Genomic DNA, 27,683 nt, shown 5'->3' on the forward strand with positions numbered 1-27,683 from the left:
GAATGTCTACAAAGCGGATCTGAAGTGGCTCCAGGGCGTGGGCTGGGTCCCCGCTGGGTCGCTTGAGGTAGAGAAAGCCAAGAAGGCTGCAGAGATCCTGAGTGAAAGGAATTACCGCCAGCACCCCAGCACTGTTCCCTTCACCAGCCCCAACGATGCTATGAACTTAGTACTGGCAAAGAATAACGCCATGACCATCAACAAGGTAGAATTCATGGTTATCTTTATTTGACATGGAGACTGAACTTTGGTGGTTTCTGCAGTTAACAGAATTAATTAATACTGATTCTTTGTGGGTATTTTAGCGTCTCTACACTGAGGCTTGGGAGAATGAGAAGACCAAGGTGCACATTAACCCTGACACTCCTGAGATCCTCCTTTCTCTGCAGAACTCTATAAACATAAGCAGGGTGAGTATAACTCTCATTGTACATGAAGATGACCCTTATTTTATTTGGTATGTGATCTTGGCCATGTCACTGATGACAAGTAATGTTCATGCGTAGGAAGTATGACATTATTTTAAAAGAATAGAACCTTTAGCTTCATTTAAATTAGTCTTATTTGAATTAGCAGCCAAATGAGATAAGGTTATCCAGCCTTTTCTGGTTAACCTTAAGCTTTTCTAAATGATTTTAACAAAGTGGGCATTTCAAGTATTGAAAATCTTTTTTTTTTTTTTTTCATATTTTCTTTCATACAAACAATGTATTCATTTCTGTCTTTCCTTGCAGAGACTATACAGACAAGGTTATGAGGCCGCAATTAAAAAAGGCTATTTCCTCCCTCCGGATGCAGTCTCTGTCAAGTCTGCTAAAGCCTCCAGGGACATCGTCAGTGATGTGAGTGACATACTGCTTTGTATACAGTGCCTATATGTATAGCATGATTGACATCCTGGAATAAGACACAACGTGAGAGGTGTTCTAGATGTAAATTAAATCTATTTCTGTTGATTTTATCAGTACAAGTATAAGACAGGATACCGTAGACAGGTTGGTCACCACATCGGTGCCCGCTGTGTGCAAGATGACCCTCTGATCATGTTGGCCCTGAACTCAGCCAAGATTGCCAGTGATGCTCTGTACAAGAAGGACTTCAACAAGTCCAAGACTAAGTTCAACCTACCAGTGGACATGCTGAACCTTGAACTGGCCAAGAAATGCCAGATCCAAGTCAATGACTTCAACTACAGGACTCATCTGCACAACTGGACCTGCCTGCCAGACTCCAATGATGTGGTCCAGGCCAGGAAAGCCTACAATCTTCAGAGTGATGTAAGCATATTTCAACATATCATGCCATGTCGACTGTACCTTTGTGTTTTGATGTTACATGTATATCCTTTCCCCACCAGCATGTGTACAAGGCTGACTTGGATGAGATTGTCGGCGTAGGATGGATCCCCATCGGTTCACTGGATGTGTTGAAGGCCAGAAATGCGTCAAACATTCTTAGCGAACTTCTCTACAGGCAGAAACCAGACAAACTGAAATATACAACAGACATGACATCCATGCCCATGGTCTTGGCCAAAGCAAATGCTGATAACATCAACAAGGTAAAGAATATTTTATCTTTTGAAATGTTTGTACATTTTTACCTGGTCATTATAATTTGTGTTTTTCTCTTTTCTGTTTCTCACCACAGAGAAACTACATTGCTGCTTGGGAGGCTGACAAGGTTAAGATTCATGTAATGCCTGACACACCTGAGTTGATGCTTTCCAAAGCTAATGCTTACAACATCAGCAAGGTATGTTTGGTCTGTTTTGACTTACTGGTAATCTGTTTTTCTATATTCTTGTCAGTGTAATAGGTATTATGATTTTCAATTTGTAATTTATACATTTTCATTGCTTTCTCAGAAAAATTACAGGGAAGGTGTTGAGGAGCTCTTCAGAAGAGGCTATGACCTTAAGGCTGATGCTGTCTCTGTTGTTGCTGCAAAACATGGAAGAGATATCATCAGTGACGTATGTTAAACAACTGAATGTTTTTTTTTTTTTCTTGAAAACTGTTGGCTTTGTATTTTTTACTTGTGCTTTTTCCTATGATCTTAACTTTCACTTCATCCTTGCTCTCTACAGTACAAATACAAGACAGGATACCGTAGACAGGTTGGTCACCACATTGGTGCCCGTAGTATCCACGATGACCCTCTGATCATGCTGGCTCTGAACTCAGGCAAGATTGCCAGTGATGTTCTCTACAAGAAGGACTTCAACAAGTCCAAGACCAGGTTCAACCTACCAGTGGACATGCTGAACCTTGAACTGGCCAAGAAATGCCAGATCCAAGTCAATGACTTCAACTACAGGACTTATTTGCATCAATGGACCTGTCTGCCTGACTCCAACGATGTGGTCCAGGCCAGAAAGGCATATGATCTGCAGAGTGACGTGAGTATGTTTGTACTATCTTTGCTGAATCCTGCATTTTTTTCCTAAAAAAAAAATCTCACTGTGTCACCTCTTGTCTTCCTGCTTGTAGGCTGTGTACAAGGCTGACATGGAGTGGATCAAGGGCACAGGCTGGGTGCCAATTGGTTCACCTGATGTGGAGAAAGCCAGGAATGCATCAGAGATCCTGAGTGAAAGAAAGTACCGTCAGCCTCCCAGCAACTTTAAGTTCACTGCCAAGACAACTGACATGCCATATGCTCTTGCTCTGGCCAATGCCCAGCTCATGAACCATGTAAAAATATCACATCCTATGCAGTATTCTCTCATTTATTGTTGTCATCATTGATTTTCCATCTGTGATATTTCACTAAATTGTGGTCATCTGCTGTTTACAGAGGGCTTATATTTCAGCCTGGGAGAAGGATAAGACCAACCTTCACATCATGCCTGACACACCAGAGATCCTCCTTGCCAAACAGAATAAACTCAACACCAGTCTGGTAATGCAGGGCCTTTCAACATTGTTGTATCGCCAGTTAGAGATCCATAGATTATCATTTTCAGGAATTAACTCATCCTAAATAATTGTGCTAAAGGTTGATGAATAAATGTCACTGTCACATTGTTATTAATCATATTTAGTGCAAAGAAATTGTCTGCTCCATAGGTTCTGTGTTTTGTATCATGGTAAATAGCACACAGTGTATATACAGTATATCAGAGAGCTTAACAGCATCATTCTTGTTTCCCCAGAAATATTATCGTGAAGGTTTTGTGAATGCCATCAACAAAGGCTACTTGCTTCCCAAAGATGCAATTTCTCTTGTATCAGCCAAGGCCTCCCGAGACATCATCAGTGATGTAACTCTGCACCTCTCTTGGAAATGTTTTCATAATTCCTTCACCTTATCATTTTACAAGCTGCATTCATTTCTGTTCTGTTATCACCGTAGTGGTTTTTATTTAAATCAAATTATGTCTGTCTAAACTTTTCAGTACAAATACAAGGCTGGTTTCCGTAAGCAGTGTGGCCATCACATCGGTGCCCGCACCGTTAAAGATGACCCGCTGATTATGTTGGCTGCCCATGTAGGAAAGATCTCCAGTGACAATGTCTATAAGAAGGACTTCCACAAGACTAAGACTAAGTACAACCTGCCAGTGGACATGCTGACAATTGAACTGGCCAAGAAATGCCAACAGCAAGTGAATGACTTCAACTATAGAACTTATTTGCATCAGTGGACTTGTCTGCCAGATTCCAACGATGTGGTTCAGGCCAGAAAGATCTACGACTTGCAGAGTGATGTAAGTACATGTTAAGTTTGCAAATTTCAAGTAAGGAAGGACTATTTTGTAGTTTGCTGCTAACCTTTACCCTACGCTTATTGCTACACCAAAAGCATTACCATAATCGACACTGCTTTAGGTATCTGTGCTAATCTTAACCAAACACATTCCTAGGATTGTTGAAATCTGCATTAGGTGCAACAAATGTAATGGAAATTTGTTTTCATTTTCAGATTATTCTGCAGTCAAATACAAAACTTACCAAAAGACATAATTTGTGGATATTTGTGTTTTTCAGAATGTGTACAAATCTGATCTGGAGTGGATAAAAGGATGTGGCTGGTCACCTCATGACTCTATAAACGTCATCAAAGTTAGAAATGCCCAGAATATCCTCAATGAAAGGCTCTATCGCCAGCACCCAAGCACTGTCAAGTTCACCAGCATTGTCGACCTTCCAGCTATTGTCTTGTCAAAGCAAAATACTGACAACCTCAGTGATGTGAGTAATAACATTATTTGGACTGATAAATGCTTCTGATTTTTTTTAAACCTTACCAAATATTTTGTAGAAATATAGGAGGAATAAATGTGTCAAAATAAAGAACTTAATGTTCTTCTTCTGACAGAGGAAATACAGGGAAGCCTGGGATAAAGACAAGCTCACCATTCACATGATGCCTGACACCCCCCTCTTTGAACTGTCCAAGGCCAATTCTATCAACGTCAGCAATGTAGGTTTGCATTATTACAGTCGCTGTGCCACTATTGCCGATGTCAAAGCACTTAAAGTTTTACAAATCTATTACAAATGTATACAAATATTTAATCCCTCAAACTCTTTCATTGCATCATTACTGTGACTTGGTGTGCTACAGTTATGTCATACAGTCTTTGTGTTCATGCGTCTTTGTTCTGTGCAGAGACTGTACACACAGGCATGGGATCAGCAGAAGGCCAAGGGCTACCACATCAAGGCGGATGCTGTTGCTCTGGTTAAGGCTCGAGCTTCCAGAGATATCGTTAGTGATGTAAGGAAAATATATAGTGATGTGGTTTGACCACCAGTTCTATAAATGAGCCACTTGCTGAATTTTCTAAACTTTTTCTATTTTGTTTTTAGTACAAGTACAAGACAGGATACCGTAGACAGGTTGGTCATCACATCGGTGCCCGCTGTGTGCAAGACGACCCTCTGATCATGTTGGCCCTGAACTCAGCCAAGATTGCCAGTGATGCTCTGTACAAGAAGGACTTCAACAAGTCCAAGACTAAGTTCAACCTACCAGTGGACATGCTGAGTCTTGAACTGGCCAAGAAATGCCAGATCCAAGTCAATGACTTCAACTACAGGACTCATCTGCATCAGTGGACCTGTCTGCCTGACTCCAATGATGTGGTCCAGGCCAGAAAGACCTACAATCTTCAGAGTGATGTAGGTTTATTGTGTTGCATGGGAATTATATATTTTATCTATCTATTTATTTATTTTATCTATCACATCGATCAAAGCATTCTTACAGCTTTTGATGATATAGTGTGCAGCCACTCATCTCTGTATGTTTTGTTTCCTCAGGCTGTGTACAAGGCTGATCTGGAGTGGCTGCGCGGCTGTGGATGGATGGCTCATGATAGTGTGAATGTTCTGAAGGTTAAGCACGCACAGAAGATCCTGGCTGATGTAAGTCAGACACCCAGCTAATCTTACACTTTGAAATTAAATTAAAACTACATATGTATTTATAAAATGGCTTCAAATATATTTAAAGTTTATTCAGTAAATTAGCTGAATTATTTTTTTAATACGTATCTTTTTTGCAATTTTACAGAGAGGCTACCGTGTCAAGCTGGATGAGCAAAATTTCACTGTTCTAACGGACAGAGTTGATTTTGTCTGTGCCAAAAATGCTGCTGATGTTCTCAATGAGGTAAACATGACACTATGTGGCTCCGATCATGTTTGGATATTGCCTGCTCATAGGTTTTCTATTCATTCAAATCCCCCCAAAGGCATTTTAGATTTTATCTGTTGTTGGTAACTATATTCTGATTCTGTTTTCTTTTCAGGCCAAATATCGTGAGGCCTGGCACCAGGACAAGACTAAGTACTCACTGGTGGACACTCCTACTCTTGTCACAGCCAGAGAGGTGGCTAAGTACGTTCACCCGGTAAGTTCCTCATGAAACGTGTTTGCTACATATTTCAATCAACAGTTTATTTTATAATAGATGTGTTATGATAAAGCCGTAATATCTACTTCCATCTATAGAAACTATACACCAAAGCATGGGATAGTACCAAAGCAACGGGCTTCTATGTGCCAGGAGATGCTGTACCAATCAAGCACTGCATCCATACAACTAAACTGCAGAGTCAAGTGAGTGGTGGGGCTACGATTCATCAGTTCCTTCCATGTATTGAAGTCTGAATTTTAACTGAGAACATGACAATATGGGAATAATGATTTTTGTTTGTCCTGTAGCACAAGTACCTTGAGGGATACCGTAGACAGGTTGGACACCACATTGGTGCACGCTGTGTTGAGGACGACCCTCTGATCATGCTGGCCATCAACTCAGCCAAGATTGCCAGTGACGCTCTGTACAAGAAGGACTTCAACAAGTCCAAGACCAAGTTCAACCTACCAGTGGACATGCTGAGTCTTGAACTGGCCAAGAAATGCCAGATCCAAGTCAATGACTTCAACTACAGAACCTATTTGCATCAATGGACCTGTCTGCCTGACTCCAATGATGTGGTCCAGGCCAGGAAAATATATGATCTTCAAAGTGATGTGAGTGCTAGTAGACGTCACAGCGAACTATGACATGGATATTATTATACAATAATAAACAGTTCTCTCTTAACATCCCTTGTTAATGTGTATGTGGTTTTGTTTTCAGAATGTGTATAAGGGTGATCTGGAATATCTTCGTGGCATCGGTTGGATGGCGGCTGACTCCGTTCACCACGTCAGAGTCAAGAAGGCCCAGGAGATTCTCGATGATGTATGTTGACCAGACCGCACTCTCTCTTTGGATTTGTTTATTTTTCTGTTTGCACATTTTGGTGTCAGTTCATTGTGTCTCATGTGAGGCTCAAATGTTACCTGCAGAGGCTCTACAAGAAGAAAGCCACAGAAGACTTTGGAAATTTCACCCTGGTTGTGGACCGTCCTGAACTCATCTTGGCAAAGATAAATGCTGCCAACCTCAGTGATGTATGAAAAAAAAACAAACATTGAAATAACTAATTGTCTATATGCATTTTGTTATACAATATTCAAACCCCTAATGTGAAATATGTTCTTTTATCCCACCACAGCTCAAGTACAAAGAGACGTTCAATGCAGAGAGGGGTCATTACATTGGTTCAAAGGATACTCCTCAGCTGGCCCATAGCAGGGAGGTGTCTAAGAACATCAGTCAGGTAACATTTTCTCAGTCATTTATGATATTTGTTAATTGTATGTTATGTATTTTTTTTCAGCCTTTTATTAAAGTTTTGTCTGATTTGTTTGTTTGCAGAAACTTTACAAACAGCACTGGGACGAGTCAAAGGCCTCAGGGTACCAGCTGGACCAAGACTACATCCCACTCGTCAGTGGCAAGAAGGGCAGGGAGATTGCTAGTGATGTGAGTGTCTTACACTTCTTCATAGTAGTCGGTGTTGATAAAACAAACATATGTTTATCCTGTTTTATTTCTAGAGCATAGAAACAAAATGTACAGCCTAATTATTCTCAATGCTTCTAGGTCAAGTACAAGGTTGGCCATGAGAAGGCCAAAGGTCATTACATGGCTGGAACCCTGGAGGACTTCCCTGAGGTGGTGCACTGTGGACACCAGGAGAAGAACAAGGGACTGGTAAGACTTTGATAATTAATATCTCAATACCTTTGCAAGACACTAGAAAACAAACACACTGAATTGAAATATGTCACAGATATCTAACATGCACCAGAAGTCTGGTAAATGAATATAAACAATTTTTCTTTACAATTAACTGGATGAAAAATTAAAAGGCTGCATGTAGTGTTGACAGTTTGTAATTACAAATACATCTTCATGCTCTGTCTCCTTTTCCTTGAGGAGGGTGAACAGTCTGCAACGTATGTATTTAACATCGTCAGTAGCAGTCTTTGTAATTTTCCATGGTTTGCTTTTCTTTACAGAGGCTCTACCAGATGAACTATCATCACTCCAAGAACAAGATCCACATCCCATCTGACATCATCGCTAACCGGGTAGCTAAGCGGAGCCAGGACATGCTTAGTGACATCCTCTACCGTACCTACCTGCACCAGTGGACTTGCCACCCTGAACAGGAAGATGCCATCCGTGCCCGCAAGACCAACGAGATTCTCAGTGATGTAGGTTCTTCTTCATCTGCTGCTTGTCATTGATTACTGTGTAAAGTCCTGTGATAGATAGTTGGGCAAATGCACGTCACCTCAAGCTTTACAAAGTAATGTTCGAGACTGTAAATGTATACAGGCTGTGATGTCAGTGTAACTGTCTTCATATATACAGTATGTGGTTAATTCATAGTTGATAAAGCTCTGTTCTTTAAGATTTTGAGAGCTGTTGTGAGAACAGTCATTTTGCAGGTTAAATCTCAGAGTTGTCCTCATAAAATGAGAATTTTCTTAATAGAGGTCAACTTATACAGTATATGCTATAATACATTCGTATTGATTATTGTCTATATGCTAAAATCCAAATCTATAATATCAAGTCACATAAATATCAAGTCATTTTGTGCTTCTTGTTATTTAATAGGTGTACTACAAAGAAGACCTGAACTGGATGAAGGGTCTTGGTTGTTTTGTCTGGGACACACCAGAAATTCTTCGTGCCCAGAAGGCCTACCAGCTGCAGAGTGAAGTGAGTACCAACATAGAAGATCACAGGAAACCCAGAGGAGTGTTACTCATAATGTTTGGTTTACACTGTGGAAATGTTATCTTCAGATCCATCATGGGATTTAGAAAATGAATCAATTCTTTTGTTTATGAAACTGTCATAATTCTCTGGTGTCTCTCGTGTTCCCTAGCTTAAATACAGAGAGAATGCCAAGAAAGAATTCAACAACTACTCCATTGTGACAGACACCCCGGTTTATGTGACTGCTGTTCTGGGTCATACCTGGGCTAGTGATGTAAGTGAGCACAATTATTTACACATATAATTATATATATATATATATGTTACACACAATTATATTGAGTTTAAAAGTCCTAACTGAGTGCAATAATTGAACAATTGTCATTGGCAGCTCAACTATAGAGAGGCTTACCATAAGGAGAAGCACAAATATACCACTGTTTTGGATACCTATGACTATGCCAGATGCCAGAACTTCAAATATCACTTCAGCAATGTAAGTTATATACATCTGTCTTTTGGTCAGTGACAAGATTCAAGATATGAACTTTTTAAATGGCATTTTTTACAAGCAACTGAAAGCTGATGATGCCTTTTCTTTCACAGAAAAACTACACGGCTGTCTGGGACAAAATCAAATCCAAGGATTACCGGATTCCAACCGACTCGCATGCTTTGCGACATGCCCAAAACCAAAAGATCATTCAAAGCCACGTGAGTTTAACTTGGAGTTCTGTTTATTTTATTTCATGTTATCATCAGGCTGATGTCTTCTTCAAATAAAACTTTGACTTTTAAGAGACAAAATGAATTCTCTTGCCAACTTTAGGTGAAGTACAAGGAGGATTATGAGAAGTTCAAATCGCTCTACAGTCTGCCCAAGTCTCTTGAGGATGATCCTGCCACTGCTCGCTGTCTCAGAGTAGGAAAGCTGGTCCTCGATGTAAGTTAAATCTGCTTTGCCCTTATACCATCCACACATCTGCATTTTCTTTAATGAGGCAGTAGCTACACTGCAAGATTAGTCATATTTTAACAAACAAGGAGCTAAAATGCTTCCAGCTGGATTGATATGTACTGTAATGTGAGAAATTCTTTTCATAGCGTCTGTACAAGGAGGATTATGAGAAGAGCAAGGCCAAGAACCATATCCCACCAGACATGCTGGAGATCATGGTCGCTCACAGCACACAGGCCAAAGTCAGCGAGATCAACTACCGCAAGTATCTGCATGAGTGGATTTGCCTGCCTGACATGCAGGTGTACGTCGAAGCACGCAAAGTCAACGAGCAGCTCAGTGATGTGAGTAACTGCCCTCAGCGTGATATTCTCTTCATAACCACAGTAGGTACAGGCTTGTTCTAAGGGTCGAGCACACTTTTGCTTTTTCAGTTACTTTTAATACCTTCAGAATTTCAAGATTTGTAAATACATAGAGAATCCAATGATTGTTTTAAGTGTAAATAATAAAAATGAAAACCAAGATTATTTTTAAAAATCAAGGGAATCCAAAAGAAATAAGAAGCTTTGGAGCCTTAGTATACTGTTTATCTGCAGTTTATTATTTACTCAGACACATCGGGTTCTTATTGTTCTTGCTCATACTTTTTAAGTCCATATACTTTATGAAAAAAGAACAGGTTTCAATCAACTGCTATACAAACAAATGTTTTCCAGACATCTCTTAACTAAGTGTTTTGTTGAACACTCTCTCCAGTTCTTCTACAAGGACGATCTGAACTACCTGAAGGGTATTGGCTGCAATGCCTGGGACACACCAGAGATCCTTCGTGTCAAGCATGCTGGTGACATTCAGAGTGAGGTTAGCCAACTCATTATATGCATCCCTCATTTCCCTCAGTAGTTTCATTTGTAGTATCTCAAGAATCTCAAGTAAAGCCTCTATAGACCTTTCATGCTACTTACCTATGCTAACTGCCATGTTTTCGTGTTTTAATCCAGAACAAGTACAGAGCCAAAGGTATCGAGGCATTCCAGGACTACTCAGTGGTGACAAATACTCCAGTGTACGAGACGGCCAAGCAGAACTCTCAGAACCTGAGCGACGTAAGAGACCTAAATTTTCTTAACTACGGCCTATATTGTCTTTCTAAAAAATCATAATTCTCATCCTTTTTGTTTTCTTTTTACAGCTGCACTACCACTATAATTACAACACCCATATCAAGGGTACCAAAACTTCTCCTGCCGTCACAATTGAAACGGAGCGTGCACGCCTGGCTAACTACATCCAGAGTGATGTAAGAATATCTTTCATAATATCTAGTGTACTTGTACATATTTGGTCTAAGAATAGTGTCACTTATTCTGGAGGTAAGTAGTAACATTCACAGACCACACTATTAATTTCCTATAGTGATTAGTAATTTACGATTTTAGGTATATGCTGGAGAATTGAACTGTCAAAAACTGTCTGTAAAAATAAATGAAAACAAATACTGTATTTTATTATAAATACAAATATTCCCTTTCTAAGAAATACATACACCAAAATACATTAAAGACCATTAATACATTAAATATTGCTTCAAAGATCAATACAACACGTTCAGGGTTTTGACCTAAATTTCAGCAGTGTGTTTCTGTATATCAATTTGTGTGTATGTTTCACAAGCTGAAATTCATCCTGTCTCACCCTGTTTCTCTGTGCTTCCCTCAGAACTGGTACAAGGAGGCCAACAAGAACTTCATGCCCACCGGTTACTCCCTGCCCCCTGACATGCCACTCATCAAGCGGGCGAAGCTGAACAGCATCATCTCAAGCAATGTCAGTAATTCATCACCCAGTCATTGTGTGGTTTCGATGGTCGTTAAGCCCTATTGGTAATGCAGTTTGATATAACTGAATCACACACTTTTGCTTTTGTTTTTGTAGGTGAAATACAAGGAGGCCTATGAGATGATAAAGGCAAAGGCATACACGCTTCATCCCGAGGGTGTCAATTTTGTCAACGCCAGGAAAGCTCACAAAATCGTCAATGAGGCAAGATGAGCGACTGCTGCTATCGCTGACCCAGACATATTAGTGTTGATGAGATTTACTGTACTACCTTGTAATGCTTACTGGCTGAAACAGTCTCATTTGTTCTGCTCTTCCTCAGCGTCTGTATCGTGAGGCATATCATAAGCACAAGGACAAGATCCACACAACCTACGACACACCCAGTATCAAACAAGTCAAGATGAACCAGAAGCACATCAGTGACGTACGAAACGATTTCCAGTACCATTTATGGCATTCATGTTCCTATTTTTATCTAAGTAGCCTTATGCAGTTTATTTGTGTGTTTGAATCATGCCTTGTCATTCTTCTTCCTTCTAGTTATGGTACAAGGAGAAATATTACAACAGCAGAGGGCAGCTGATCTCTCTGCCCATTACACCTGAGCTGATGCACTGCCACCATGTCAATGCGATCACCAGCGAGGTACGGTGAAGAGAGACACAGTTTTGGCACAGATTTTCACAAAATCAACCTTAAAATCTAAGACTTTGTTTAACATTGTTTTTAGCTGAAATACAAAGAGGACCTGTCTTGGCTGAGAGGCATCGGTTGCTTCCTGTATAACACTCCAGAGATGATCCATGTCCGCAAAATCGGCAAATTCAGGGTATGTATTTCTTTTTGGCAGCAACATGCATTTGTATCAATAGCTTTCATTCTTTTGCATAACCTCCTGTTTTTACACTTTGATAGTTGGACTATCCAGTGGAGGCCAAGAAGAACCTTTCCAAATTCTCCGTGGTCCTGGAAACACCAGAGTACAAACGTGTGACTGAGCTGAAGACCCACCTGAGCAGCGTGAGTCGTTTTTCCAAATCCACTTTATCACACTACATGAATACTTTCGCATTATCAGGTTTCCAAGGCAATAGAGGGAACTTTTAAATGGCTTCTAATAAATTTCAGATAACTGTTTGTAAACCTGACCAAAACATAAATATTGCAACTGGCTCTGTTTGATTTTCACTTGACGTTTTCTGCTCCTCTGTTTTCAGCTGATCTACAAAGCCCAGAGCAAGAAGGACATGGCTAAAGTCTCCACAACTGTGGACTCTGTGGACATACAGAGAGCCAAATGGGCCCAGCAGCTGAGTAACAAGGTCAGCTCAGATACAGCTTCACTCACTGACTGTGTTATTTTACAGATTTATTGTCTCTACCTGATATTCTAACAATTATTCTGTTTCTCTGCAGTACCAGTACATAGACCTGGCTGCCAAGCAGAGACCTCATTTCACTCTCGAAGTTGACACTCCACACACGGGCCACGCTAGAAAAATGAAAGTGGTCTACAGCGAAGTAAGTCTTCCCCTCCTCATGCCTGCTTTATTTTCTCCTTGGTGTCCTTGGTGTTTAGCGGTGGGTTCATCAGCCCTCACTATCAGTAGGCGTATTCTGGTGTACTTTGATTCATTCATACTCTTTACAGTGCTTTCTCAGTACAGAATAGAAATTATAGTTGTTAATTGTCTCTTCTGTTTCTCCCTTTAGAAAAAGTACAAAGAACAGTATGAGAAGATGAAGCACAGGTACACTGCCATTGCTGACACACCTTTCCTGATCATTGCCAAGAAATCATACCTTCAGTCCAGCGATGTGAGTATGCTCACTGAATAACCTTTATATAAACACTAATATTTCTATCAGTGCCCTGAGCCTTTTGAATAATATTGACTGTCAGAGAAGAGATGCATTAGCCCCATTATATGGATTTGTGTTTTATGAATCTATGACAAATTTTGTTCTTCATGCCTTCAGCTGCGCTACAAAGAGGTCTTTGAGCTCGCCAGGGGCCACTACCACACAATCAAAGATGCTCTGAACATCGTCTACCACCGCAGAGTCACTGACGACGTCAGCGAGGTCAGCAAGTAGAAATTAGCTGGTTGATTATTTATGAACATCTTGGCACCTTTATAAGTTTACAGTGGTTTTAATTTCACCTCTCCTGTCTCGATTCCTGTTTTTCTCTCCATCTCCCTACCTCAGTTTAAATACAGGGAGAAGTACATTAGTTCTCGGGGCACATGGAGGTCCATCCCTGATCGTCCTGAGCTCGCCTTCAACAGAGTTGTCAATACAAACGTCAGCACCGTGAGTACTGCTGACTTATTTTCAAAGATATTGTACCCAGTGTTTACATATTTACCCACAGTAGGTGGATGGAATTAAAGTATTATTCACATACCATGTAAAAATGTCATTCAGTCCCTTTTTATGTCCCTCTTTAGGTCAAGTATAAGGAGGACCTGGACTACCTTAGGGGTATTGGCTGCTTTGTGTGGGACACACCTGACCTGTTGTTGGCTGAGCGGAACACGGCATTGTACAGTAAGGTAAAGGATCTGTTATGTTCATTTACAATTATTTGTATTCATTTGGTAAATTGCTGTAAAAGTTTATTGTATGTTTGTTATTGTAACTTATACAGTGATCTTGTTTTCTCTGTTGTCCCATAACAATTTAATTTCTTGGTTACAGAAACTGTACAAATCCTTCTATGAGAAGAACAGAGGCAATTTCAAGTATACCTGTGACACGCCGTTCTTCCACATGACCAAACATGCCTCCGCTCTCGTTAACAATGTGAGTCCTTTTATTCTTAATCCCACTACAGCCACTAAAAATTTGATTTTGGAGAAAAATCCATTCGATTGTTTGTTGAACAATATTTGTTACAAATTTCTCTGTGCATCTCAGCGTGAAGGTAAAAGAACATGAATGTGACATTTATGACCTGCTCTTTTTTTATCTCTAGTTATATCATGTTTAAAATTGTTTTTCATATCACCTTAATTTTCATCTCTGTGCCCTGGAAAAGTCTCAGCACATGACAGTGCACAGTGTTTTCTGGATATTTGTCTTTAATGACCTTCTGACACTCTGAGCAGAAAGCCTACAGGGCTCATTATGAGAAGAACAAAGATAAGTTCACCATGACTACAGATGATCCTAAATACCAACTGGCCAGAGCAAACAAGGAGATGAGCCAGGTAAACGTCCTGGTTGTGTTTTAAGACCAGCCTGCCTCCTCTGCCGCCTCCTTCGGTCCGGTCCTCCAGAACTCTTGACACTGGTGCATGAGGTTGTCGACAGTCCTGCTGGTGATCGTCGTCGCATGACTGTGATAGTTCTTCCATCTATATCATTGTCATTCTCTCCTTTTGTTCACACAGGTTATGGTTAACGGTGCCATTCACATAGCAGCTGGAGTGCTATCTTGAATGAGCAGGACTCTCCTTCATCTGTGCCATGTGCCGACGATTAAGTTATAAATTTGTCCTAACAAACCAATGAGCAAATCTCAAGAAAGTCAAACTTGAGTGAGTTATTTGTTCTGTGACTATGAAGGCACAGATGAGGACAAGCGGCTCATTCATCACACTTGGATTTCGGGAGTATTTCTCCAGTTCTCCCAGTGTCATTGCTGTTTTTCATGTGTCCTCAACTACAGCATGCTGTATGTGTATGTTGTGTGTGTGTGTGTGTGTGTGTGTGTGTGTGTGTGTGTGTGTGTGTGTGTGTGTGTGTGTGTGTGTGTGTGTGTGTGTGTGTGTGTGTGTGTGTGTGTGTATGTATGTGTGCGTGTGTGCGCGCGTGGACAGGTAATGTATAAATCCAAAGCAAAGGATCTGCTCAAGAGTGGCTGCAATGAGCTACACCGTCCTGACATTCTCACAGCCCTTTACCAGTCCATTATTGGCAGTCAGGTAAACAGCTTGGTGAACCATGATAACTCGGACCCCTGTCCACAAACAGGCAGAAATGAAACACTGTGTCATTTTAATATATAAAAAAATATATTCTATAAAAGTTAAAAGTTAATTTGACCCACTCTACTGTTTCTGGACAAGCTTTTATCCCACCATGTTCATCCTGTAGAAACCATCCTCCATTCAGCCCATTTTAACTCCATACATCCACCTTTCCCTTTCATGCTTTAATCCCAACATCACCCATTATATTTCATTTCATGTCTCACTGATTTCCAAGCCTTTAACTCATCTTAAAATGCAGTGCAGTAGTTACCCAACAGCAGATGGACATATCAAGAGTAAGACATGAAGCAAACTGCAGCATCGCAGCCTCTGCAGAGACCAAGATAAAAGTAGCTAGTCACTTGTTACACAGTTAGATATTCATTTAATCTTATGTGTAGATTTTAAATGTCTTTCTTCCTGTAGGAAGGTTTTCTATGTGGATACATTTCTGATACTCTTAAAGTATCAAAGTGTAATCTTTGAGTTACTTTTATTGTTTTTGTCCTGAGTAAACCTCATCTTTATTGAAGCCAGTCTATACATCAGTGTCAGACTCAGTGAGCTGATGGTCACTATGAAGTATGTGGGCACTGCAGACCTTCATGACCAAATAGTGGTAACACTCGTCATTTTCTTCATTTTCATCTGGAAAATAACTCCCTTTGTGTCTGTGCATGTTTCATGAAGCATGTTTTTATAAATGTTCGCATGGAACGACTTCACTCATCACACACACACACACACATATATATATATATATATATATATATATATATATATATATATATGTGTGTATATATATATATATATGTATATATATATATGTTAGATAACAGTTTCTGAAGTAAATGGCAAACAAGAATCAAATTATTTTTACACATTAGCTTTCTATGTAATGAGAAAAAGTGGAAGTCACATGATGTCTGTATTGGCTGATGAGGACATCATGTGACTTAACAGAAAGGTTAAGAATCTGTCTTTTTGTCTTTAGCTGTAAACATTAGAATTGAGACAAGTTGCTAGAATACAGATTAAAAAACAAAACACACATAATAAATAAATAAGATGAGTTCAAATGCATAAGGGAATCTGACCTTCCAGTATTTACACACTATCCTCTTCTATCAGTTGAAGTACAGGGAGCAGTATGAACGTGTCAAGGACAAGTTCACCACCGTTCTGGAGACTCCTGTGTATGAGGCCCAGAAACGCACCTTGAAGATCAGAGATGTAAGTTTTGCCTTTCTCTCTGGTTTTGTGAATGTTAAGATTTCTGCAATTCTTCAGTTTTGATTTGTTTTGAATTGCTCCTGACTATGTGGTGATGGTTGTTCCTTAGTTCATCTACAAGATGGAGTACAACAAGACCAAAGCTAAGGCATACACCTTGCCTTATGACACTCCATTCCAAAAGCACATGAAGAAGGTTAAAGACTTTCCCAGCAGTGTAAGTCCAACTCAGACTGGCTGCACTACAAATACACAGGAATCGCAAAAATGAAATTCATGTTTATGTTTGATGACGTGTTCTTGTAGATGAAATATAGAGAGGTGTACGAGAGGTGCAAGTCTCAGATCAACATTGACCCTGAGGCACATTCAATTCGCGCTGCCAAAGAGGCCTACAAGAACATCACCAATGTAAGTGGTAGTAACGGTATCGAGAAAACCTTTCTGCTCATTCTTGATTAGAGTTGAACTGACATTATGTTGATTAAACATTTGACTATTTCTGTTTTTAGCTTGACTACAAGAAAAAGTATGAAGCCACCAAGAGCAAATGGAGCTGGACGGCAGACAGACCCGACTTTCTCAACGCAGCCAAGAACTCCTTACAGCTGAGCGATGTTAGTTTCTGCTTCTTTTTTATGTGTGATTTTTATCTTAACAGCAGTGATGGAGTGTTTTTCTAATGCCCCCCCCATTGTTTCACCCACAGGCCGAGTACAAGTATGACAGAGAGATATTAAAGGGCATTGTGACGTCGGTAGTTGATGACCCGTTAACCATCCTGTGTATGAGAAATGCTATAATGGCCAGTAAGGTAAGATTTTCTCTTCTTTAACAACTGTAATAAAAAGATCTTACTGAAAGGCAGTCAGAGCTTACACAAGTCTACTTCAAGTCGTGTTGTTTGACATGTTGTAAACTAATGTTTGATTCATTTCTGTGCTCTAGGTAAAATACAACGAGAAGTATGAAAAGGCAAAGGGCCACTACATTCCTGTCCTGGACACTCCTCAAATCCTTCATGCTAAGGCTGTGAGAACTCTGGCATCAGAGGTAACAAATGTTCAGCAGAAAGTCAACAAATGTATCTTCATCTTTGCATGAGCCGTTGTCAGGTTTTGAATAAAATATGTCCGACTAAAGAAGCTGTTTATAAAACTACAGGAACACGCTTTCTTATAAGTTCTTTATGTTCTTACTCAGACCAAATACAAGGAGAAGAGTAAGAAGGCCATGCAGACCGGCTCATTCACCACACTGCCCGAGACTCGTGACACCGCCCACAGCAGGGTGGTCAAGAAGCTCGTTAGCGGGGTAAACCTGCCTCACATTCGTTATACAAAGTCAGCTCAGCCATCTCATAACGCTGAGCTGTTTTGTGCTGCTGGCCTTCACATTCCTTTCTTTCATTACAGAAAGTGTATAAAGCTAAGTTTGAGAAGGAGAAGGGCAAGTCAGTGTATAACCATATGATCGATCCTCCGGATGTTGAACATGCCATGGACGTGGCCAAGAAGCAGAGCAGCGTGAGTCATCTCACCTCCTCTTGTACTAAAATGTCATTTTAATGATTTTATTCACAGAGTAAAATCTCTGCTATGGTTTGATATCCTCTCTTATTTCTGTTTCGATGTGCTGGTCAGTTTTTGGCACATATGTGTTCTGTTCTCTCTTCTGCCCAATGTCACAGATTGCCTACAAGAAGGATGCTAAAACCAACCTGCACTACACTACTGTTGTCGACCGTCCTGACATAAAGAAGGCCACCCAGGCTGCTAAACTCATCAGTGGGGTAACCATCAAGTAGATGCAAAAAAGCTTTTTGTAGTTTAGTCCTTCAAACCCTAGTCGGTCTGAGACTAGGACTGTGCAGTATCAATTGTTAAAATGTGACCAGCCACTGCCAGTTTAAGAAGGATGACAACTCAGCACAAAAGAATAAGTAACAACACCAAACTAGCTTTGTACACGGTCCACTGATTCTTATCTTGTCTGCATCAGATTGGCTACCGTGACAAGGCCCGTGAGGAGGCAAGCCGTGGAGGTTCTCTGACCTACCGCCCAGACATCACTCTGGCCACTGAGGTGTCCAAGCTGACCAGCGAGGTACAACAAACCAAATCAATGATCTGTGTCATGGAGCCCTTTTCCAATGTTTTCATACATTTAGCAGCTCATATTTTCCTTATTTATTCTACACACAAGATTGCTGGAATAAGTCTGTGGAACCAATATTACTCCAGCAAAGCTCAAGTGTTTGAGTGTCAGATCAGCGTCTCAAGGCAAATTCCTGCAGAGACCAGTGTTGTCGCAGATGCTTAGCAGTAATCCTGCAGCTCTAACGATAGAACTAGCAGCTCTTAAAAAAAAACGCTTCCTCTGCCATTCTGCATTATAATCAATGTCTTCATTTACTGTTGCATTAAAATATATTTACCTGTTTAACTGCTCATATCATTGTACATGTCCCACCTCCCTAAATGTGTCCTCCCTGCTCCTCTTCCTCCATCCTTCTATTTTAGTCTCCTTATTCCTCGTCCCGTTCCTCTCTCTGCTTCAATATTGTTCTAGCCTGTGTGTTCTCATGCCTCCATCTCACTGCGCTTTGTAGGTGGAGGCTAAGCCCTCCCTCCATGGAGCAGCTTCCTTTGATACCCCGCTGATGCGCCACATTAAGAAAATGAGTGCCTTGACTAGTGATGTAAGGAGGTTCATGCCCTGAAACTGAAGGGCTGTTACTATATGTGTGTCTCCTGTCTTCGATCTATTGACTGACTGATTGGTTCATTTCTGATTTTACTGCAGGATTCGCTGAGTCTGATCCAAATCCTAATGAACTTTTATGTTTAAAATGTTAAATGCTATGAAGTTATTATTTCTGATTTGGCTTGTGAGCATTATTAGTTCAGTTTAGATCTGTGTGCGCACTCTGCTGTTTTGCTTCCCTTATATGCTCTGGCTAATTGCTAAGCATAGAAAAGCATTGCATTGCTGCATTATCTGCACTGGTGCCAATACTTTATATTGATATCATTACTGTGTATAAATCTTGTTTATGTATTTCATTTAACATTTTTGGATTCTGCCACTTTTCTTCTGAGTCACACAATCAGTGAGTCAGAGACGAGTGAGTCTCTCTCTCTTAACGTTACAGTATTAGAAGTTTTCAGACATGACCAACCTACTGCATTTGTTTTCTAAAACAATTGTTTATCCAGTAGTCAACTATGCTGCGTTTCCTCCTTTTTGGGTTTAATAGGAAATAGTGTAGCTTTTCTGAAACATTGGTAGAATAAACAAATGATTGCTAGATTTTAGACCCAATATTATCGCATTGTCTCATCTTCTCTCTAAAGCTGGTTGATGTCTGGATAGAAAGAACAATCCAGGCTATACCAGAAAGCCTGGCCTACCATATATACCTAATTATATATGAGTCTGTGTTGTGTTTTTGTGGATCAGAATGCTCTATTAGGTTCTGTTCACACTTAACATTAAAATGCATTATCAGTGAGCACATGGTGTAGTGTTAATATAAATTTACAGTGGCCCTGGCCCACATGAACATTTTTAACATCAGAATTAGTTTCCTTGCAAAGTTTCACGGTTCAGCTGCAGCTTCTAATAGATGAATTCAAATAGGAGCTAGTGCAAAATCCAATCACAGTTTTTCGTTTAAGATGCATTTTAATGTAAAGTGTGAAGTAGAATCCACTGAATCAAAATAAAATGTAACTGATGCATGAATACATTTATCATTGTTTAGGAGCAACACAATTTGACTGCCCATTATCTATAACAAGGGGTAATTAATACTGTGAAGCATGCATTACACCTGCTACAGTATAAAAACATTTTCATTTTATCTTATAATGTTCCCAGTGTGATGGAGTCATGTTAATCTTCCACTGGCTTTGGTCTCCCCTAAACTAGGCACTTACACTAGCTCTTTGCTTCCCATAACAGTTGAAGTACAAGGAGAAGTTTGACAAGGAGATGAAAGGAAAGCGACCACAGTTTGACCCGAAGGAGAGTAAGATTTACAAGACTTTGAAGGATGCCAATGTGCTCGCTAGTGAGGTATGTGCTCAGATACACTGCGTGGTTCTACAGACTTCATGTGCATAATGTCAAACAACGAGAATGACTTAGTTCAAAACAGAGAATCAATAGTTGGGGCACTGTTTGCATGTTGTTTGAAGGTAGCTCAGTAATGTAAGATAGATCAGTTAGCAGGAGGCACCTTCGTAATACATCTACTGACACCGCCCCCAGGTGAAATACAAGGGTGACCTGAAGAAGCTCCACAAGCCTGTGTCCGACATGTCCGAGTCTCTGTCCATGCAGCACGGCCTGAGCACCAGTAGACTGTCCAGCGACGTAAGACACCCTGAGCCTTTAACCCGCTCACATTCTCACCCTCTTGTGGTTCACTGAAATGTGTCTGACCAATGTTTCCGTCAGCCTCACATCACCCACAATAACACACCTGCTGCATATTATTGACCACCTCGTGGTTTTCTGCACTAAGCTCCATCGCTGTCATCTGTTATTGTGTGACCTCATCTGGTAGTGATCTTTACCCTTCTCCCCTTTACCTTTTGACCTTTGACCTTTCACTACTCTCACCTATAACCTCTAATTTTTTCAGTTTGTTTTTTTTTTCCTCCTGTAGTTTGTACAGATCTATTTTTATTAATGAACATTTAATGCAAATCCCCCTGCTTCTTCATCAGTTTTTGATCATTTTTTACACAAGTTTAACTCCCTAAAGCTGCTTTTACAGTTAACACTTTGATTTCTGTCAAATATAATTTACTGGATGGGAGTAAACTCCAGACAGATGTTCTTTTTTTCTTGTTTGCTGTACTGAGCTGTATTACTTCACTGGGAATTCCCTTGTAGTACTGCTACAAGAAGAAATTTGAGGAGAGTAAGGGTCACTACCTTATGATCCCTGACACACCAGAACAGCTCCATCACAAGGAGGCCTCTGAACTTCAGAGTAATGTAAGTGGTGCTGACTTTGGGGGTCAACAAACACTATAGACTCCCAAAAGCACAGCTGTGGATTTTATTTCTGGGACTTACAGGAGGGTGGTGGTGTGCTATTTTTTTAAAAGGTTATTTCTGCTGACAACTTTACATTATCAATGTGGTAAATTGGCTTTAAGCTAAATCTGTTACAATACATCACATATTTAATGTTGCAAAAAGTACAATAACAAATGCACTTCATTTATTTGACGTAAATGGCAGAATTTCTTCATAAATATTTATTTTCTTTATGGAACCATACAAGAGGTTTTGCAAGCTTTTGTTCATTTTCTGCAAATTCCATATACTGTTGCTGTTAGTCGTTTTGCTGTTAATAATTTAATGTTTTCATTTTTTGAATGCACTTTCCCTACCTTCCAGGCAGCCATAAGCTTCAGTTGGCCAATCTGTCACAGCAAGTGTCAAGTCTGTTATTACTGTATCACATATACAGGCTTTTAAAATCTATCTGCCTTTGCATCAGCTGACAAGAACAAAAGCAGTGCTGATTTGATTCTTACTGTGAGAGATTTTACAACTCAAACAACTAATGGAAACAAATATGTGCCTTTAAGATGTTCAAAACTGCCCATTGAAAACACTGGTGTGGGCTGTTCCAGATCAAATACAAGGAGAAGTATGAGAAGGAGAAAGGCAAGCCCATGATGGACTTTGAGACACCTACATATTTGACTGCCAAAGAGGCGCAGCACATGCAGAGCCAGGTAAATACCCGGTCTTTAACCATGTGTTTCAGGTGGCTACAAATCCTATACACTTTCCATTACAGGCCTGTCATCAAGCCCAAAGACTCTTCAGTGCCTGCTTTCACATTAACCTGTGCTGTATTGCCTCTTCTTAGATACTGATGTGCTTAAGCTTGTTGGAGTCATAGCTACAGTGACTTAATCACTTTCACTTTTACCAATGTGCAGTATATCTCAGTAAACTATCACTCACACTATTAGTCCTTCAGCGTTTACTGCTCTTAAATAAAGGCAGTGTAAAGTAAATGCACTGAATGATTTTTGTGTTGTTGTGTATAAGTTGAGACAGTTTAATCATCTAATGATGCAGAGATGACAAAGGTAAAGTATGTTCGATGCAGTACTTCAACACTTTCTAATGGGCCTGGAGGTTTTAATTATAACAATTTCATAGATTTTACTAGATCTTGATTATCTTAGAGTTAACACTCCAGACATTCACACCAGCATTCAATCATTAAACACATCAGAGGCTGCACATACAGTAGTGGGTGTCATTATAAGTAGACTGGTGTAAATCAGGATCAGGTAGCTGCATTGTGATCCAGTGGTGCTTGCATGTGGTTATCTGAGCTCTGTCTGTCCCTTGTCTTATCTTTACGGCCAATAGAAAGACTATAAGAAGGACTTTGAGGAGTACATGAGGGGCAAGAACCTCTCAGGGTTGGAGGTCACTCCTGCCATGATACATGTCAGACACGCCACCAAAATAGCCAGTGAGGTAACTAAAGGATAAGTCATCGCTGACAATTTCCCCGATTTACATCACCCATGTTTTATAATCATACTAAGACTACATCACAACCAAGTCCCTCTTTCTTTACTCTGTTTTGTTAATCTCTCGAGTGGTTTCCTTCTTTCTTGTAGGCTCATCAAGGCAGTTTAGTTTTAATTCTTTTGCATGCACAGCCCTAAACTATTAACAGTAAAAAAAAGTTTTCATTTTCCTCCTCTTTCAAGTTGTGTTGTGTGTAATAAAGTAGTTAGTATTGTTTTTATCAGCATCTGTTTACCACTTCCTAATTTATCTATCAGCCCTTCGTCTAGGACTGTGATCTTCTCTATGTAATGTTAAGTCTGCATGCATGCATGTGATTATTTGAGTGAAGAAGAAATGTTTCTAAGATGAAATGCTGTCTTGAATTCACTTGCTGTTGTTTCTGTTTTCACACTCTTAAAATGTGTTTCACTTTGTCTTTTATCAGGGCTCCTGCCAAAGTCACTCACTCTTCTCTGTGAAGATGTGACTGTAACAGTCTTCACATTTTAATAATAATACAGCAGAGCTAAACCCTGAATTCATCACTTGATTGCTTTAGTGTTTTTGGAAGAATTAGTGACTTTGAGCTCTAAGGGCAGGTATCAGAGCTTGCCCACTGTACACTGTATGAATGCCTTGGCCTGGCCTGCCTGTGTACCCTTCTCTGCAGTCTTTCTGTTCTTCTTCCATCCTGTAGAAAGAGTACAGGAGGGATCTAGAAGAGGGAGTGAAGGGTAAAGGGCTAACTGTATTGGAGGAAACTCCGGAGCTTTTGAGGGCAAGGAATGCTACTCAGATCCTGTGTGAGGTACGACTTACTGACAGGTGATGGGAGTGGCCTCACACTCTCATCCAAGTGACTTGCATTTTGCATCTTGGTGCATCATCTGCTGAATCCTATTCTGTCCAAACTATGCTTCGTCATCACACTAAATGGTGACCTGCTGGGTTTGACTCTTGTCATGTCCCTGGTTTAGAACATCACTATATATTATGCTTCTTCCTTTTTGTAAATACTGTATTTAAAAAAAAAAAAAACAACCTCAAATATAATCAAAGGATGTTTTATATTAAGACAAAGAGGCTTGTTACTCACTGTGTCACACAGGATCCAAGTCTAATAGCAGTATTTTGTTGTATTTTTTATTTAAACATGTACTGCAATATGAGTCTTTACCATTAGTTTATAGTTCATATATTTGTTTTGCAGCTCATTTAGACATGCAGCCACAGTTAAGCTGCAGTAGAGAAGAACAGAGGTTGATAGTATAGTATAGTAGGCATAGCATGTTAAAGCAGTTCCCATGAAAGCTGATAAATACACAGAACTAATAAAAAGGGTAATCAAAAACATAGATTTGTTGAAAATAACCAATTGTGCTTTAACACACTGTCCTTAACTACTGCTGGTTTAATTTCCAGTTTTGAGAAGGGCTCTATGCAGCATCTGCTCATCCCTTATGTTCCTTAAAAATCCTAATTTCTTCTAACTTCTTTTTGCACCAGTCCCCTAGACCCCTTGGTTTTGCCACCCATCCTTTCCCTTAGTGTAAATTAGTAATAATCATATTGTATATATTATTCTGCCAGTTGTGTTTGCTTTCAATGAGTAAAGTGCTTTCATGTTAAACTCTATCACCGGTGAAATTTATAGAAAGAGTACAAGAAGTCCCTGGAGCAGGAGATCAAGGGCAAGGGAATGCTGGCTTTGGCTTCGGACACCCCAGACTTTATGAGGGCCAAGAACGCCACAGATATCCTCAGTCAGGTGTGAATCATCAAGCACTGTTTTACTACATTGTGTTGTTGGAAATGTCTGTGGAGTGAATACAGTGTGTGATATAAAGACACAGCACTGATTGACTTTTTTTGTTGTTGTTGTTCTTTAGATTAAGTACAAGCAGACCGCTGAGATGGACAGGGCCAGCTACACAACTGTCATCGACACCCCAGACATCATCCATGCTCAGCAGATGAAGAACATTATCAGCCAGGTACACTGCTATTTTAACCACTGACCTCACTTTGAGACTGAACCAGTGTATGTGGAGAGATTTCAAACTAAACAGGCTTTGAGTGGTAGTCTGTTTTTACTTGAGATCTGTGCTGACCGCCTGTTTTTGTCCAACAGAAAAAGTACAAGGAGGAGGCTGAGAAGACGATGTCTCACTATGTACCCGTGCTCGACACTCCAGAGATGCAGAGAGTTCGTGAGAACCAGAAGAACTTCAGCACCGTAAGTAACCAATGACATTGTGTCTTACCGGGGCATCATGTCTTTGACTGCTGTTGGACCTACAGTATGAAGTCAGGAGTTTCTTCCAGTGTCTGGTGGCCGTGTATGTCTTTATGTCTGCTGGAAAGTATTATCTTCAATACTTTTGAATATATTTTTGTACTTTTGGTGGAATGTCCTTTGAATTTGTATGGCTTTAACAGAATTGAATCCAGCTGTAAATTCAGTATTTGGTGTCATTTTTTAGTACTGAGAGGGACACAGTATGTTTTAGTTTGGGATATAATGCAAACAGCTTTCATGCTAATCCTTAATAGAAATTAAGGTCAACTTTTTCGTTCATATGAACATGTAGTATCCTGGCTGTCCATTTTTTTCTTTTCTTTACCTCTGTATCATTATGAAACTCTTTAACTGCACTTTTGTTTTTCTCTCTGTAGCTTCAATACCAGATTGACCTTAAAAACATAAAGGGCAAAGTGTCTACTGTACAGGACACTCCTGAAATGCTCCGTGTTAAAGAGAATACAAAGAATTTCAGCTTGGTATCTACTCTATAATATACATATATAATATTTTTTAACATGTATTCATCTAATAACCTTGATATGTAGCCCCTTTTTCTTTGGACCAAACTGAATTTTTTTTTTTAACCTAAAATTTGCAGCATTTTAATTCACGCAACTAACTCCTGGTGATTTGTTCTGTAGTGTAACATTGGTACTTGTTAGTGCAGAGCTTGTGTGTTTATTCATGGTAACAAGTTGTGTTCAGACAAAAGTTGATCCTTTAAATGTTGATTTATTTGTCTGTCTCATTCACTTTGTGTTTGTTGGTGTGTGCTGTTGGTCACAAGGTGCAACACAACTAAATCAAGTGTGGTTTGGAAATTCAGTCAAACACCTACCCCTATTAATCAAAAGTTAAAATCAGGCTAACCACCGGTTGCCGCTTTCCTTCCTCATCTGTGTAAAGATTCAATATAAAGACGATTTGGGAGGAGGCACAGCTTTACCCGAGACCCCTGAGATGGAGCGAGCTAAACGCAACCAGCAGAACATTAGCACGGTACTCCAGTGCCCCTGCACCCCTCCATCACCGCCTCAACCAGTCCCTTCCATATCCCCTCCTTCTAGTGTCGAGAATATAACCTGATCTGTTTCACATGTAATCCCTTCAAATGACCATTTTCAACCCAACTGTTTACAGAACTTATATATGCTCATTATTTATATTTTTACTAATTATACAACATGACAGTGCCCCCAAAGGCCGCTCATGTTTTTGTAACTTGTGTAAACATAAATTTGCCCAAGATACCAACTTCCTATCACAGTACACCAAATGGCCAGAAATGTACGGACGTCCTTGTCCACATACAAGGGTGTCCGTTTGCAGACTTAATTACATACTTTTGATCTGGGACTGTTTTTAACAGTTTGGTCTAGATCTGTTTTTGAAGGTAAGGTGGGATCATTTATGACCTTGCTGCCCTTCCAACATTCCTCTAACATGTTGTGGACATGACAATATAAGGACATTGTTTACACAAGTTAAACTCTTCATCATCTATTGGGACTTTGAGGGTGCTGTTGGATTTTTCTTTCTCATCATAGTTCATTGCCTCATGAAGTAATAAACTAAATGAAGTATCATCCATTTTTAAAACAGTTACTTCTGAAATATGCAATAATCTGTATGAATAATAGCCTTTTATTGTCTGTTTATCTAAAGTGAACACTGTGATGAATGGATGGACGTGTCTGTGTGTACAGTACATACTATGTTGTAGTTTGTCCCTGTCTGACTCTGTACCTGTGTAATTTATATAATGAACAGATAAAGTACAAGGAGTCTGTGGGTCAAGGCACAGCCATACCAGACCCCCCTGATGTGAAGAGGGTCAAAGAAACCCAGAAGAATATCAGCTTGGTAGAGGATCAGACCTGCAGTGACCCTTATTTATCCCCTAAAATCATTCCTCAGAATGCCCTCTGACCTCTTACACTTGTCTAAAACTCTAGTAAACCTAGTTCTCCTTTTCCCTCCTCCATCCTAACTAAGCTCCATGGATCACTCCTTTTTGCCAGCTTTGGTTGATGACTGAGACTTTGAGAGTCCTGTATAATTATTTCCTCTCATGATAATTCAGTGCATCAAACCCCTCAGCTGTTAAACTAAATGAAGTATCAACCGTTTTGGAAAAAAAGCATATTTAATGTACTTATTGCCAACATACCCAACTACCACTGACATATGTCATTCTTGGTTTTTTATAACTTCATA

General features: G+C 39.9%; 1 protein-coding gene across 13 annotated transcripts in view; it reads left to right on the top strand.

The window, feature by feature from the left end:
• Positions 1 to 27,683, top strand: part of neb (nebulin) — a 58,897-nt gene that overhangs the window by 23,137 nt on the left and 8,077 nt on the right. For 5 of the 13 annotated variants that reach the window (XM_026294599.2, XM_026294586.2, XM_026294596.2 and 2 more), the window contains 72 exons: positions 2 to 205; positions 306 to 410; positions 735 to 842; positions 966 to 1,277; positions 1,358 to 1,561; positions 1,651 to 1,755; positions 1,868 to 1,975; positions 2,090 to 2,401; positions 2,493 to 2,696; positions 2,800 to 2,904; positions 3,158 to 3,265; positions 3,401 to 3,712; positions 3,993 to 4,196; positions 4,324 to 4,428; positions 4,618 to 4,725; positions 4,818 to 5,129; positions 5,271 to 5,375; positions 5,524 to 5,622; positions 5,762 to 5,863; positions 5,965 to 6,072; positions 6,178 to 6,489; positions 6,599 to 6,703; positions 6,811 to 6,915; positions 7,020 to 7,124; positions 7,223 to 7,330; positions 7,451 to 7,561; positions 7,870 to 8,067; positions 8,477 to 8,581; positions 8,751 to 8,855; positions 8,973 to 9,077; positions 9,188 to 9,295; positions 9,411 to 9,524; positions 9,686 to 9,883; positions 10,299 to 10,403; positions 10,544 to 10,648; positions 10,735 to 10,842; positions 11,262 to 11,369; positions 11,478 to 11,585; positions 11,704 to 11,808; positions 11,925 to 12,029; positions 12,115 to 12,213; positions 12,300 to 12,404; positions 12,602 to 12,706; positions 12,801 to 12,905; positions 13,098 to 13,202; positions 13,365 to 13,469; positions 13,596 to 13,700; positions 13,838 to 13,942; positions 14,088 to 14,192; positions 14,498 to 14,599; positions 16,496 to 16,597; positions 16,707 to 16,814; positions 16,904 to 17,008; positions 17,110 to 17,214; positions 17,307 to 17,411; positions 17,546 to 17,650; positions 17,801 to 17,911; positions 18,013 to 18,123; positions 18,288 to 18,389; positions 18,599 to 18,703; positions 20,564 to 20,677; positions 20,873 to 20,977; positions 21,503 to 21,607; positions 22,255 to 22,359; positions 23,012 to 23,122; positions 23,859 to 23,969; positions 24,816 to 24,929; positions 25,051 to 25,155; positions 25,293 to 25,397; positions 25,838 to 25,942; positions 26,373 to 26,465; positions 27,237 to 27,329. In XM_026294599.2, the coding sequence (XP_026150384.1) occupies positions 2 to 205; positions 306 to 410; positions 735 to 842; positions 966 to 1,277; positions 1,358 to 1,561; positions 1,651 to 1,755; positions 1,868 to 1,975; positions 2,090 to 2,401; positions 2,493 to 2,696; positions 2,800 to 2,904; positions 3,158 to 3,265; positions 3,401 to 3,712; positions 3,993 to 4,196; positions 4,324 to 4,428; positions 4,618 to 4,725; positions 4,818 to 5,129; positions 5,271 to 5,375; positions 5,524 to 5,622; positions 5,762 to 5,863; positions 5,965 to 6,072; positions 6,178 to 6,489; positions 6,599 to 6,703; positions 6,811 to 6,915; positions 7,020 to 7,124; positions 7,223 to 7,330; positions 7,451 to 7,561; positions 7,870 to 8,067; positions 8,477 to 8,581; positions 8,751 to 8,855; positions 8,973 to 9,077; positions 9,188 to 9,295; positions 9,411 to 9,524; positions 9,686 to 9,883; positions 10,299 to 10,403; positions 10,544 to 10,648; positions 10,735 to 10,842; positions 11,262 to 11,369; positions 11,478 to 11,585; positions 11,704 to 11,808; positions 11,925 to 12,029; positions 12,115 to 12,213; positions 12,300 to 12,404; positions 12,602 to 12,706; positions 12,801 to 12,905; positions 13,098 to 13,202; positions 13,365 to 13,469; positions 13,596 to 13,700; positions 13,838 to 13,942; positions 14,088 to 14,192; positions 14,498 to 14,599; positions 16,496 to 16,597; positions 16,707 to 16,814; positions 16,904 to 17,008; positions 17,110 to 17,214; positions 17,307 to 17,411; positions 17,546 to 17,650; positions 17,801 to 17,911; positions 18,013 to 18,123; positions 18,288 to 18,389; positions 18,599 to 18,703; positions 20,564 to 20,677; positions 20,873 to 20,977; positions 21,503 to 21,607; positions 22,255 to 22,359; positions 23,012 to 23,122; positions 23,859 to 23,969; positions 24,816 to 24,929; positions 25,051 to 25,155; positions 25,293 to 25,397; positions 25,838 to 25,942; positions 26,373 to 26,465; positions 27,237 to 27,329 (9,219 nt within the window). The remainder of the gene's footprint in view (position 1; positions 206 to 305; positions 411 to 734; positions 843 to 965; positions 1,278 to 1,357; positions 1,562 to 1,650; positions 1,756 to 1,867; positions 1,976 to 2,089; positions 2,402 to 2,492; positions 2,697 to 2,799; positions 2,905 to 3,157; positions 3,266 to 3,400; positions 3,713 to 3,992; positions 4,197 to 4,323; positions 4,429 to 4,617; positions 4,726 to 4,817; positions 5,130 to 5,270; positions 5,376 to 5,523; positions 5,623 to 5,761; positions 5,864 to 5,964; positions 6,073 to 6,177; positions 6,490 to 6,598; positions 6,704 to 6,810; positions 6,916 to 7,019; positions 7,125 to 7,222; positions 7,331 to 7,450; positions 7,562 to 7,869; positions 8,068 to 8,476; positions 8,582 to 8,750; positions 8,856 to 8,972; positions 9,078 to 9,187; positions 9,296 to 9,410; positions 9,525 to 9,685; positions 9,884 to 10,298; positions 10,404 to 10,543; positions 10,649 to 10,734; positions 10,843 to 11,261; positions 11,370 to 11,477; positions 11,586 to 11,703; positions 11,809 to 11,924; positions 12,030 to 12,114; positions 12,214 to 12,299; positions 12,405 to 12,601; positions 12,707 to 12,800; positions 12,906 to 13,097; positions 13,203 to 13,364; positions 13,470 to 13,595; positions 13,701 to 13,837; positions 13,943 to 14,087; positions 14,193 to 14,497; positions 14,600 to 16,495; positions 16,598 to 16,706; positions 16,815 to 16,903; positions 17,009 to 17,109; positions 17,215 to 17,306; positions 17,412 to 17,545; positions 17,651 to 17,800; positions 17,912 to 18,012; positions 18,124 to 18,287; positions 18,390 to 18,598; positions 18,704 to 20,563; positions 20,678 to 20,872; positions 20,978 to 21,502; positions 21,608 to 22,254; positions 22,360 to 23,011; positions 23,123 to 23,858; positions 23,970 to 24,815; positions 24,930 to 25,050; positions 25,156 to 25,292; positions 25,398 to 25,837; positions 25,943 to 26,372; positions 26,466 to 27,236; positions 27,330 to 27,683) is intronic. The other 8 variants (XM_026294588.2, XM_026294598.2, XM_026294591.2 and 5 more) reach the window with 6 other exon arrangements.

Source organism: Mastacembelus armatus, chromosome 21, assembly GCF_900324485.2.
Source record: "Mastacembelus armatus chromosome 21, fMasArm1.2, whole genome shotgun sequence".
Classification (NCBI taxonomy): Eukaryota; Metazoa; Chordata; class Actinopteri; order Synbranchiformes; family Mastacembelidae; genus Mastacembelus; species Mastacembelus armatus.